At 45.1% G+C, this 12,324-nt stretch overlaps 1 protein-coding gene across 4 annotated transcripts in view; it reads left to right on the forward strand.

The window, feature by feature from the left end:
* Positions 1-12,324, forward strand: part of LOC106610529 (interferon-induced very large GTPase 1) — a 145,942-nt gene that overhangs the window by 96,209 nt on the left and 37,409 nt on the right. For 3 of the 4 annotated variants that reach the window (XM_014209915.2, XM_014209914.2, XM_014209916.2), the window contains exons 3-5: positions 6,906-6,983; positions 7,064-7,186; positions 7,305-7,418. In XM_014209915.2, coding sequence (XP_014065390.1) covers positions 6,906-6,983; positions 7,064-7,186; positions 7,305-7,418 — 315 coding nt within the window. The remainder of the gene's footprint in view (positions 1-6,905; positions 6,984-7,063; positions 7,187-7,304; positions 7,419-12,324) is intronic. The other variant, XM_014209917.2, reaches the window with a different exon arrangement.

Below are 12,324 nucleotides of genomic sequence, written 5' to 3' on the forward strand. Positions count from 1 at the left end.
TCTCCCACAAACCCAGGTGGGAAAAACAACTACTTAAATATGATCCCCAATTAGAGGCAATGATGACCAGCTGCCTCTAATTGGAGATCATCCCAAATAAACTCAACATAGAAAAACAGAAACTAGAACATAACAACATAGAAAATTTAAACTAGACAAAACCTCCGTCACGCCCTGACCTACTCTACCATAGAAAATAAAAGCTTCTATGGTCAGGACGTGACAGACTCCGAACGCAAAACCTGAAACAATACAAAAAAAAAGGGAGGGTTAGGGTGGGTGTCTAATGTCGGTGGCGGTTCTGGTGCAGGACGAAGAACCTTCTCATCCTGCGGATCCTCCTGTATCGGAGGCGGTTCTGGTGCGGGACGAAGAACCCTCTCATCCTGCTTATCCGCCAGCATAGGAGGCGGCTCTGGTGCAGGACGACGAACCCTCTCATCCTGCGAATCCAGCATAGGAAGCGGCTCTGGTGCAGGACGACGAACCCTCTCATCCTGCGAATCCGCCCTCATCGGTGGAAGCTCTGGGCCGCCAACCGTTGCTGGAGGTTCTGGACTGTGAGCCTTCTCAGGAGGTTCTGGACTGTGGGCCTTCTCAGGAGGTTCCGGACTGTGGGCCTTCTCAGGAGGTTCCGGACTGTGGGCCTTCTCAGGAGGTTCCGGACTGTGGGCCTTCTCAGGCGGTTCCGGACTGTGGGCCGTCTCAGGAGGCTCCGGGCTGTGGGCCGTCTCAGGAGGCCTCGGGCTATGGACCGTCTCAGGAGGCCTCGGGCTATGGACCGTCTCAGGAGGCCTCGGGCTATGGACCGTCTCAGGAGGCCTCGGGCTATGGACCGTCTCAGGAGGCCTCGGGCTATGGACCGTCTCAGGAGGCCTCGGGCTATGGACCGTCTCAGGAGGCCTCGGGCTATGGACCGTCTCAGGAGGCTCCGGGCTGTGGTCCGTCGTTGGAGGTTCCGGACTGGGAACTGTCGCCGGACTGGACAGGCGCACTGGAGGCCTAGTACGTGGAGCCAGTGACAGGTGGCACCAGACTGGTGACACGCACTTCAGGGCGAGTGTGAGGAGCAGGCACAGGACGTACTAGACTGGGGAGGCGCCCTGGAGGCCTGATGCATGGGACCGGTACAGGTGGCACCGGACTAGTGACCTGCACCTCAGGGACAGTGCGAGGAGGCACAGGACATACCTGACTGGGAACACGCACTTCAGGGAGAGTGCGGGGAGCAGGCACAGGATGTACTGGGCTGTGGAGGCGCACTGGAGACCGGGTGCGTAGAACCGGTGCAAGATATACTGGACCGTGAAGGCGCACTGGAGGTCTGGAGCGTAGAGCTGGCACAACCCGTCCTGGCTGAATGCTTACTTTAGCCCGGCATGTGCCGGGCGCTGGCACAGGACGAACTGGGCTGTGAAGGCGCACTGGCGACACAGTGCGTAAAGCTGGTGCAGGATATCCTGGACCAAGGAGACGCACCGGAGACCAGGAGCGCTGAGCCGGCACAACCCGTCCTGGCCGAATGCTCACTTTAGCCCGGCAAATGTGGGGCGCAGGCACAGTGAGCACCGGGCTATGAATGCGCACTGGAGATACAGTACGCATCACCGCATAACACGGTGCCTGACTGGTCACACGCTCCCCACGGTAGGCACGGGGAGTTGACTCAGGTCTCAACCCTGACTCTGCCCATCTCCCCGTTTGCCCCCCCAAGAAAATGTTGGGGGCTGCCTCTCGTGCTTGCCTCGTGGTTGGTATCATTCCTCGTATCGTCGCCGTTCCGCTCTCGCTGCCTCCAACTCCTCCTTCGGACGGCGATACTCCCCGGGCCTTGTCCAGGGTCCTGCTCCATCCAGGATTTCCTCCCAGGTCCAGTCCTCCTGACCACGCTGCTTGGTCCGTTGGTGGTGGGAGATTCTGTAACGGTCGTCGTATGAATGAGACCAAAGCGTAGCGTGTGTATCGTTCCACATTTTTATTTAACTGTGAAATTATGCAAGACATACAATGAACTAATAAACAAAAACAACAAACCATGACGAAGAGGTGCAGCATACACTAACTCAAAATAATCTCCCACAAACCCAGGTGGGAAAAACAACTACTTAAATATGATCCCCAATTAGAGACAACGATGACCAGCTGCCTCTAATTGGAGATCCCCCCCCCAAAAAAACAGAAACTAGAACATAACAACATAGAAAATGTTAACTAGACAAAACCCCGTCACGCCCTGACCTACTCTACCATAGAAAATAAAAGCTTCTATGGTCAGGATGTGACACACGACAATGTTAAATGTGCAACCAGAGGGAAAAGAACTCTGGACCACCTTTACTCCACACACAGAGATGCATACAAAGCTCTCCCTCGCCCTGCATTTGGCAAATCTGACTATAATTCCATCCTCCTGATTCCTGCTTACAGCAAAAATTAAAGCAGGATGCACCAGTGACTAGATCAATAAAAAAAGTGGTCAGATGAAGCAGATGCTAAGCTACAGGACTGTTTTGCTAGCACAGACTGGAATATGTTCCGGGATTCCTCCAATCGCATTGAGGAGTACACCACATCTGTCATTGGCTTCATCAATAAGTGCATCGATGATGTCGTCCCCACAGTGACCGTACGTACAGTATGTAAAAATGTAATAAAAATGTATGCACTCTACTGTAAGTCGCTCTGGATAAGAGCGTCTGCTGAATGACTAAAATGTATATGTAAAAAATGTACATACCCCAACCAGAAGCCATGGATTACAGGCAGCATCTCCACTGAGCTAAAGGCTAGAGCTGCAGCTTTCAAGGAGCAGGACTCTAACCCGGAAGCTTATAAGAAATCCCTCCGACGAACCATCAAACAGGCAAAGCGTCAATACAGGACTAAGATCGAGTCGTACTACACCGGCTCTGATGCTCGTTGGATGTGGCAGGGCCTGCAAACCATTACAGACTACAAAGGGAAGCACAGCCGAGAGCTGCCCAGTGACACGAGCCTACCAGACTAGCTAAACTACTTCTATGCTCGCTTCGATGCAAATAACACTGAAACATGCATGAGAGCACTAGCTGTACCGGAAGACTGTGTGATCACGCTCGCCGCAGCCGATGTGAGTAAGACCTTTAGACAGGTCGAAATTCACAAGGTCGCAGGGCCAAATGGATTACCAGGACGTGTACTGCGAGCATGCGCTGACCAACTAGCAAGTGTCTTCACTGACATTTTCAACCTCTCCCTGTCCAAGTCTGTAATAGCAACATGTTTTAAGCAGACCACCATAGTGCCTGTGCCCAAGAATACTAAGTTAACCTGCCTAAATGACTACCGACCTGTAGCACACACGTCTGTAGCCATGAAGTGCTTTGAAAGGCTGATCATGGCTCACATCAACACCATCTTCCCAGAAACCCTAGACCCACTCCAATTTGCATACCGCCCCAACAGATCCACAGATGATGCAGTCTCTATTGCACTCCACACTGCCCTTTCCCACCTGGACACAAGGAACACCTTTGTGAGAATGCCATTCATTGACTACAGCTCAGCGTTCAACACCATAGTGCCCTCAAAGCTCATCAATAAGCTAAGGACCCTGGGACTAAACATCTCCCTCTGCAACTGGATCCTGGACTTCCCGGGCCGCCCCCAGGTGGTAAGGGTAGGTAACAATACATCCGCCATGCTGATCCTCAACACAGGGGCCCCTCAGGGGTGCGTGCTCAGTCCCCTCCTGTACTCCCTGTTCACTCATGACTGCACGGCCAGGCACGACTCCAACACCATTATTCAATTTGCCGATGACACAACAGTGGTAGGCCTGATCAAAAATGACAACAACGAGACAGCCTATAGGGAGGAGGTCGGAGACCTGGCCGTGTGGTGCCAGGACAACAACCTCTCCCTCAACGTGATCAAGACAAAGGAGATGATTGTAGACTACAGGAAAAAGAGGACCGAGCACGCCCCCATTCTCATCGACGGGGCTGCAGTGGAGCAGGTTGAGGGCTTCAAGTTCCTTGGTGTCCACATCACCAGCAAACTAACATGGTCCAAGCACACCAAGACAGTCGTGAAGTGGGCACGACAAAACCTATACCCCCTCAGAACACTGAAAAGATTTGGCATGGGTCCTCAGATCCTCAACAGGTTCTACAGCTGCACCATCGAGCGCATCCTGACTGGTTGCATCACTGCCTGGTATGGCAACTGCTCGGCCTCTGACCGCATGACACTACAGAGGGTAGTGCGTACGGCCCAGTACATCACTGGGGCTAAGCTTCTTGCCATCCAGGACCTCTATACCAGGCAGTGTCAGAGGAAGGCCCTAAAAATTGTCAGACTCCAGCCACCCTAGTCATAGACTGTTCTCTTTGCTACCACATGGCAAGCGGTACCGGAGCGCCAAGTCTAGGTCCAAGAGGCTTCTAAACAGCTTCTACTCCAAAGGCATAAGACTCCTGAACATCTAGTCAAATGGCTACCCAGACAATTTCAATTGCCCCCCCCTCCACTCTCCACACCACTGCCACTCTTTTTTGTCATCAATGCATAGTCACTTTAATTAACTCTACCTACATGTACATGCTACCTCAAATAACCAGTGCCCCCACACATTGACTCTGTCTTTGCACCCCCCTGTATATATTGTTATTTTTTTACTGCTGCTATTATTCTTATCTGTATTTTTTGAAACTGCACTGTTGGTTAGGGGCTCGTAAGTATGTCATTTCACTGTTGTATTCGGCGCATGTTACTAATACAATTTTATTTTATTTTATTTGAAATATGTACTCCTGAACTTATTTAGGCTTGCCATAACAAAGGGGTTGAATACTTATTGACTCAAGACCTTTCAGCTTTTCATTTTTAATACAAAACAAATTCGACTTTGACATTTTAAATTCAGGCTGTAACAACACAATCCATAAAAAGTAAAAGGGTGTGAATTATTTTTAAAGGCACTGTACCTAGCTACGGAGGAGCGGCTAATGTGGAGGAACTTTGAATGTCCAAGAGTTGGCTGAACGCTGAGGCTAGCTCAACGCCCTGGACCAGAGCTAGCAAACAAGCTTGTGTGTGCAGCGGCACCAGAATTCAAAATAAGTTTGACCTTTTTGTTAACCTGTTAGGGCTAGGGGGCAGTATTTACACGGCCGGATAAAAAACGTACCCGATTTAATCTGGTTATTACTACTGCCCAGAAACTAGAATATGCATATAATTATTGGCTTTGGATAGAAAACTCCCTACAGTTTCTAAAACTGTTTGAATGGTGTCTGTGAGTATAACAGAACTCATATGGCAGGCAAAAACCTGAGAAGATTCTGTACAGGAAGTACCCTCTCTGACCATTCCTTGGGCTTCTTGGCTCTGTTCATTGAAAATTTAGGATCTTTGATGTAACGTGACACTTCCTACGGCTCCCATAGGCTCTCAGAACCTGGGAAAAAGCTGAATGATGTAATTCCAGCCGCTGGCTGAAAAACTTTAGCGCCTTTGGTAAGTGGTCTATCAGAGGACCATCAGACTGAGGCTCGTGCACAAGGGGATCCCATGTTTTTATTTTCTCTCTCTTTGAACGTAAACACGCTTTCCCGGTCGGAATATTATCGCTTTTTTTACGAGAAAAATGGCATAAAAATTGATTTTAAACAGCGGTTGACATGCTTCGAAGTACGGTAATGGAATATTTAGAATTTTTTTGTGCGCATCACCCTTCTTTACAATTCGGATAGTGTCTTGAACGCACGAACAAAACAGGATATTTGAACATAACTATGGATTATTTTGAACCAAACCAACATTTGTTATTGAAGTAGAAGTCCTGGGAGTGCATTCTGACGAAGAACAGCAAAGGTAATAACATTTTTCTTATAGTAAATCTGACTTTGATGAGGGCTAAACTTGGTGGGTGTCTAAATAGCTAGCCCTGTGATGCCGGGCTATCTACTTAGAATATTGCAAAATGTGCTTTCACCGAAAAGCTATTTTAAAATCGGACATAGCGAGTGCATAGAGGAGTTCTGTATCTATAATTCTTAAAATAATTGTTATATTTTTTGTGAACGTTTATCGTGAGTAATTTAGTAAATTCACCGGAAGTTTGCTAGTTCTGAACATCACATGCTAATGTAAAAAGCTGGTTTTTGATATAAATATGAACTTGATTGAACAAAACATGCACGTATTGTATAACATAATGTCCTAAGATTGTCATCTGATGAAGATCATCAAAGGTTAGTGCTGCATTTAGCTGTGGTTTGGGTTATGTGACATTATATGCTAGCTTGAAAAATGGGTGTCTGATTATTTCTGGCTGGGTACTCTGCTGACATAATCTAATGTTTTGCTTTCGTTGTAAAGCCTTTTTGAAATCGGACAGTGTGGTTAGATTAACGAGAGTCTTGTCTTTTAAAATGGTGCAAAATAGTCAAATGTTTGAGAAATTGAAGTAATAGCATTTCTAAGGTATTTGAATAACGCGCCACGGGATTCCACTGGCTGTTACGTAGGTGGGACGAAATCGTCCCACTGGCCCTAGAGAAGTTAAATCCAATGTGAAATGTGATAACTATAGTATCCTTAACTAGCCTAGAAAACTAGCTGGCAGGCAGAGACTGGAAGGAGAGTTTTCTGTGTGACATAGTAAGTCCTTTTCATAGGCGCTTTGATGCCATTTTCCCCCAAAATTTTAAAGAACGTTATTAATAGGTTCCCATAAAATAATAGTTCTGTTCCGGAACAGTAGAAGTCACTTTCGTTCCAGGTTTTGTTCACGTTCCTCAAAAATGTTTTTTGTTCCTTTACGGTTTTCGGTTCTGTTCCCTGAACCATTCCAAGCCCTGGTTCACTATCAGAAGGTTCTCAAACGCTAAAGCTGCAATAAAAATCTTCTCTGTTCCCAGTGTCCATGTGCATAAAACAGACTTTTCTACACCCAGCTGTGAGTCCACTAGAACACTGGAGACTGACGGAGAACTAAGGTGCTTCTAATTATTATTTGTTGCTTGTCTGATTTGTTTTTTCTTGATTACCTCACAGTTAATTGGTTTTATGTTCACAGAAACAATTTGAAGCATCTCCAGCTACGTACAGCTAGTCATATGTCTATGAGTGACCAGAGTGACCAGTCAGTGAATTCAAGCAGAGACCCAAGTGATTATGGAGACCAAATCATGGATGAAAGGTAAACCAGTACAGCCTATGCGGAGTAGTATAGCTGTATGACACATACGTGTATCGTGTGCTGTACATGTTTATTGTATGTTCAATTGAATTGTGGTACGGTCTTTTGTTGCTTGCAGGGTCCATCTGCAGAGACCAGTGTCACCAGCCCCCAGTTATATATCCATGAAAAGTGACCAATCTATGATTATCCCTTTTGGATTCAAAGAGGGAAACTTAACTCAAAAAGAGGAGTAAGATCACATTTTATTTATGGCATTTTATCCAATTTGATGTCACTAATTAATCTATTTACTGTTGTCGCTTGTAGTAGACTATAATTGGTTATGTGCAGTAGAATATAGAAGAGTAACCAATTATATTGTTATTATCCTATTCAAGTCTGTAGAAAAGGGTTTTGTTCATTGTGTGTCCTCCACAAGAGGTCCCCACTTGCCTTGTTATGACAGGATTTCACAGTTTATTTTTTGCATAGTTTCATGCCAAAATGCTTGATTCTGCTTCGGCAATAATGACATTTTGCATTGAAATTTGCAATGATTTTGTGCAATATGTCATGAAAATGCGATGACAAGGGAAAACGTTTGTTGACGTGTTGCTTGATTGAACCATTTTATGCAGTAAAAGTGTGGTGATTGGTTAAAATTGTGAGCCCTCTTTTTGAATTGCGTTGAACGGACAGTTAGATGCGGTAACATTGCAATGATTTGACTGTTTTATGCGGTAATAGTGAGAAATTGTGAACGCAGAATCACTAAATCCTGGACGGACTGTAAGTAGTGTCTTCTGTAAGATCGGGCTAGATATTTCAGGCAGTTGAGAACAGCAAGCAAACTTTAGCTATGAAGACACAATAACAATACTCCTAATTAACAAAAATGTAAGCTTTATTTCAAGGTAAGCAAGTTACCATTGACCTCAAACTAATAGTTCAATGTTCTCTGAGTGTTTGTGAAGTTTTCATTTGAATTAAAACATTTTTCATCTAGCATGCAATGCTTATGTTAGTTTTAACCAGCTAGCAAACAATTAGCTAACGTTATCTAGTTACCTAGCAACAGACTCGCCAGCTGTGTATGGAAACAATTGAATGTGTGTCTGCGAGCAGAGGTTGTGAGAGAGAGCTTTCAATTTTGTGCAGATGTGGGATATACATTTTAAAATCAATTATAAATATAAAGTTTGGGGTCACTTAGAAATTTCCTTGATTTTGACAGAAAAGCAAAAAAAAAATGTCCATTAAAATAACATCAAATTGATCAGAAATACAGTGTAGACATTGTTAATGTTGTAAATGATTATTGTAGCTGGAAACGGCAGATTTTTTTTATTTTATGGAATATCTACATAGGCCCATTATCAGCAACCATCACTCCTGTGTTCTAATGGCACGTTGTGTTAGCTAATCCAAGTTTATCATTTTAAAATGCTAATTGATCATTAGAAAACCCTTTTGCAATTATGTTAGCACAGCTAAAACTGTTGTTCTGATGTAAAGAAGCAATAAAACTGGCCTTCTTTAGACTAGTTGAGTATCTGGAGCATCAGCATTTGTGGGTTCGATTACAGGCTCAAAATGTCCAGAAACAAAAACATTTCTTCTGAAACTCGTCAGTCTATTCTTGTTCTGAGAAATGAAGGCTATTCCATGCGAGAAATTGCCAAGAAACTGAAGATCGCGTACAAGCTGTGTACTACTCCCTTCACAGAACAGCGCAAACTGGCTCTAACCAGAATAGAAAGAGGAGTGGGAGGCCCCGGTGCACAACTGAGCAAGAGGACAAGTACATTAGAGTGTCTAGTTTGAGAAACAGACTCCTCACAAGTCGTCAACTGGCAGCTTCATGAAATAGTACCCACAAAACACCAGTCTCAATGTCAACAGTGAAGAGGCGACTCCGGGATGCTGGTCTTCTAGGCAGAGTTGCAAAGAAAAAGCAATATCTCAGACTGGCCAATAAAAAGAAATGATTAAGATGGGCAAAAGAACACAGACACTGGACAGAGGAAGATTGGAAAAAAAGTGTTCTGGACAGACGAATCTATGTTTGAGGCGTTCGGATCACAAAGAAGAACATTTGTGAGGCGCAGACCAAATGAAAAGATGCTGGAGGAGTGCTTGATGCCATCTGTCAAGCATGGTGGAGGCAATGTGATGGTCTTGGGGTGCTTTGGTGGTGGTAAAGTGGGCGATTTGTACAGGGTTAAAATCAAATCAAATGTATTTATATAGCCCTTCGTACATCAGCTGATATCTCAAAGTGCTGTACAGAAACCCAGCCTAAAACCCCAAACAGCAAGCAATGCATGTGAAAGAAGCACGGTGGCTAGGAAAAACTCCCTAGGAAAAACTCCCTAGAAAGGCCAAAAACCTAGGAAGAAACCTAGAGAGGAACCAGGCTATGAGGGGTGGCCAGTCCTCTTCTGGCTGTGCCGGGTGGATATTATAACAGAACATGGTCAAGATGTTAAAATGTTCTTAAATGACCAGCATGGTCAAATAATAATAATCATAGTAGTTGTCGAGGGTGCAGCAAGCACGTCCGGTGAACAGGTCAGGGCAATACCCCAGGACAGGGCCAAACAGGCAGGATATAACCCCACCCACTTTGCCAAAGCACAGCCCCCACACCACTAGAGGGATGTCTCCAACCACCAACTTACCGTCCTAAGACAAGGCCGAGTATAGCCCACAAAGATCTCCGCCATGGCACAACCCAAGGGGGGGGGCCAACCCAGACAGGAAGACCACATCAGTGACTCAACCCACTCAAGTGACGCCCCCTCCCATGGACGGCATGGAAGAACACCAGTAAGCCAGTGACTCAGCCCCTGTAATAGGGTTAGAGGCAGAGAATCCCAGTGGAGAGAGGGGAACCGGCAAGGCAGAGACAGCAAGGGCGGTTCGTTGCTCCAGCCTTTCCATTCACCTTCACACTCCTGGGCCAGACTATACTTAATCATAGGACCTACTGAAGAGATAAGTCTTCAGTAAAGACTTAAAGGTTGAGACTGAGTCTGCGTCTCTCACATGGGTAGGCAGACCATTCCATAAAAATTTAGCTCTATAGGAGAAAGCCCTACCTCCAGCCGTTAGCTTAGAAATTCTAGGGACAATTAGGAGGCCTGCGTCTTGTGACCGTAGCGTACGTGTAGGTATGTACGGCAGGACCAAATCGGAAAGATAGGTAGGAGCAAGCCCATGTAATGCTTTATAGGTTAGCAGTAAAACCTTGAAATCAGCCCTTGCCTTAACAGGAAGCCAGTGTAGGGAGGCTAGCACTGGAGTAATATGGTTCTAGTCAGGATTCTAGCAGCCGTATTTAGCACTAACTGAAGTTTGTTTAGTGCTTTATCCGGGTAGCCGGAAAGTAGAGCATTGCAGTAGTCCAGCCTAGAAGTAACAAAAGCATGGATAAATTTTTCTGCATCATTTTTGGACAGAAAGTTTCTGATTTTTGCAATGTTACGTAGATGGAAAAAAGCTGTCCTTGAAACAGTCTTGATATGTTCTTCAAAAGAGAGATCAGGGTCCATAGTAACGCCGAGGTCCTTCACAGTTTTATTTGAGACGACTGTACAACCATCCAGATTAATTGTCAGATTCAACAGAAGATCTCTTTGTTTCTTGGAACCTAGAACAAGCATCTCTGTTTTGTCCGAGTTTAAAAGTAGAACGTTTGCAGCCATCCACTTCTTTATGTCTGAAACACAGGCTTCTAGCGAGGGCAATTTTGGGGCTTCACCATGTTTCATTGAAATGTACAGCTGTGTGTCGTCCGCATAGCAGTGAAATTTAACATTATGTTTTCGAATGACATCCCCAAGAGGTAAAATATATAGTGAAAACAATAGTGGTCCTAAAACGGATCCTTGAGGAACACCGAAATTTACAATTGATTTGTCAGAGGACAAACCATTCACAGAGACAAACTGATATCTTTCCGACAGATAAGATCTAAACCAGGCCAGAACTTGTCCATGTAGACCAATTTGGGTTTCCAATCTCTCCAAAAGAATGTGGTGATCGATGGTATCAAAAGCAGCACTAAGATCTAGGAGCACGAGGACAGATGCAGAGCCTCGGTCTGACGTCATTAAAAGGTCATTTACCACCTTCACAAGTGCAGTCTCAGTGCTATGATGGGGTCTAAAACCAGACTGAAGCATTTCGTATACATTGTTTGTCTTCAGGAAGGCAGTGAGTTGCTGCGCAACAGCTTTTTCTAAAATTTTTGAGAGGAATGGAAGATTCGATATAGGCCGATAGTTTTTTATAATTTCTGGGTCAAGATTTGGCTTTTTCAAGAGGCTTTATTACTGCCACTTTTAGTGAGCTTGGTACACATCCGGTGGATAGAGAGCTGTTTATTATGTTCAACATAGGAGGGCCAAGCACAGGAAGCAGCTCTTTCAGTAGTTTAGTTGGAATAGGGTCCAGTATGCAGCTTGAGGGTTTAGAGGCCATGATTATTTTCATCATTGTGTCAAGAGATATAGTACTAAAACACTTTAGTATCTCCCTTGATCCTAGGTCCTGGCAGAGTTGTGCAGACTCAGGACAATGGAGCTTTGGAAGAATACGCAGATTTAAAGAGGAGTCCGTAATTTGCTTTCTAATGATCATGATCTTTTCCTCAAAGAAGTTCATAAATGTATTACTGCTGAAGTGAAAGCCATCCTCCATTTGCGAATGCTGCTTAAAGGGATCTTGAAGAAGGAAGGCTATCACTCCATTTTGCAACGCCATGCCATACCCTGTGGACGGCACTTAATTGGAGCCAATTTCCTCCTACAACAGAACAATGACCCAAAGCACAGCTCCAAACTATGCAATAACTATTTTGGGAAGAAGCAGTCAGCTGGTATTCTGTCTATAATGGAGTGGCCAGCACAATCACCGGATTTCAACCCTATGGAGCTGTTGTGGGAGCAGCTTGACCGTATGGTACGTAAGAAGTGCCCATCAAGCCAATCCAACTTGTGGGTGGTGCTTCAGGAAGCATGGGTTGAAATATCTTCAGTTTACCTCAACAAATTGACAACTTCAATGCCAAAGGTCTGCAAGGCTGTAATTGCTGCAAATGGAGGATTCTTTGACGAAAGAAAAGTTTTAAGGACACAATTATTATTTCAATT

The sequence above is a fragment of the Salmo salar genome, chromosome ssa04, assembly GCF_905237065.1.
Source record: "Salmo salar chromosome ssa04, Ssal_v3.1, whole genome shotgun sequence".
In the NCBI taxonomy this organism is placed as follows: domain Eukaryota; kingdom Metazoa; phylum Chordata; class Actinopteri; order Salmoniformes; family Salmonidae; genus Salmo; species Salmo salar.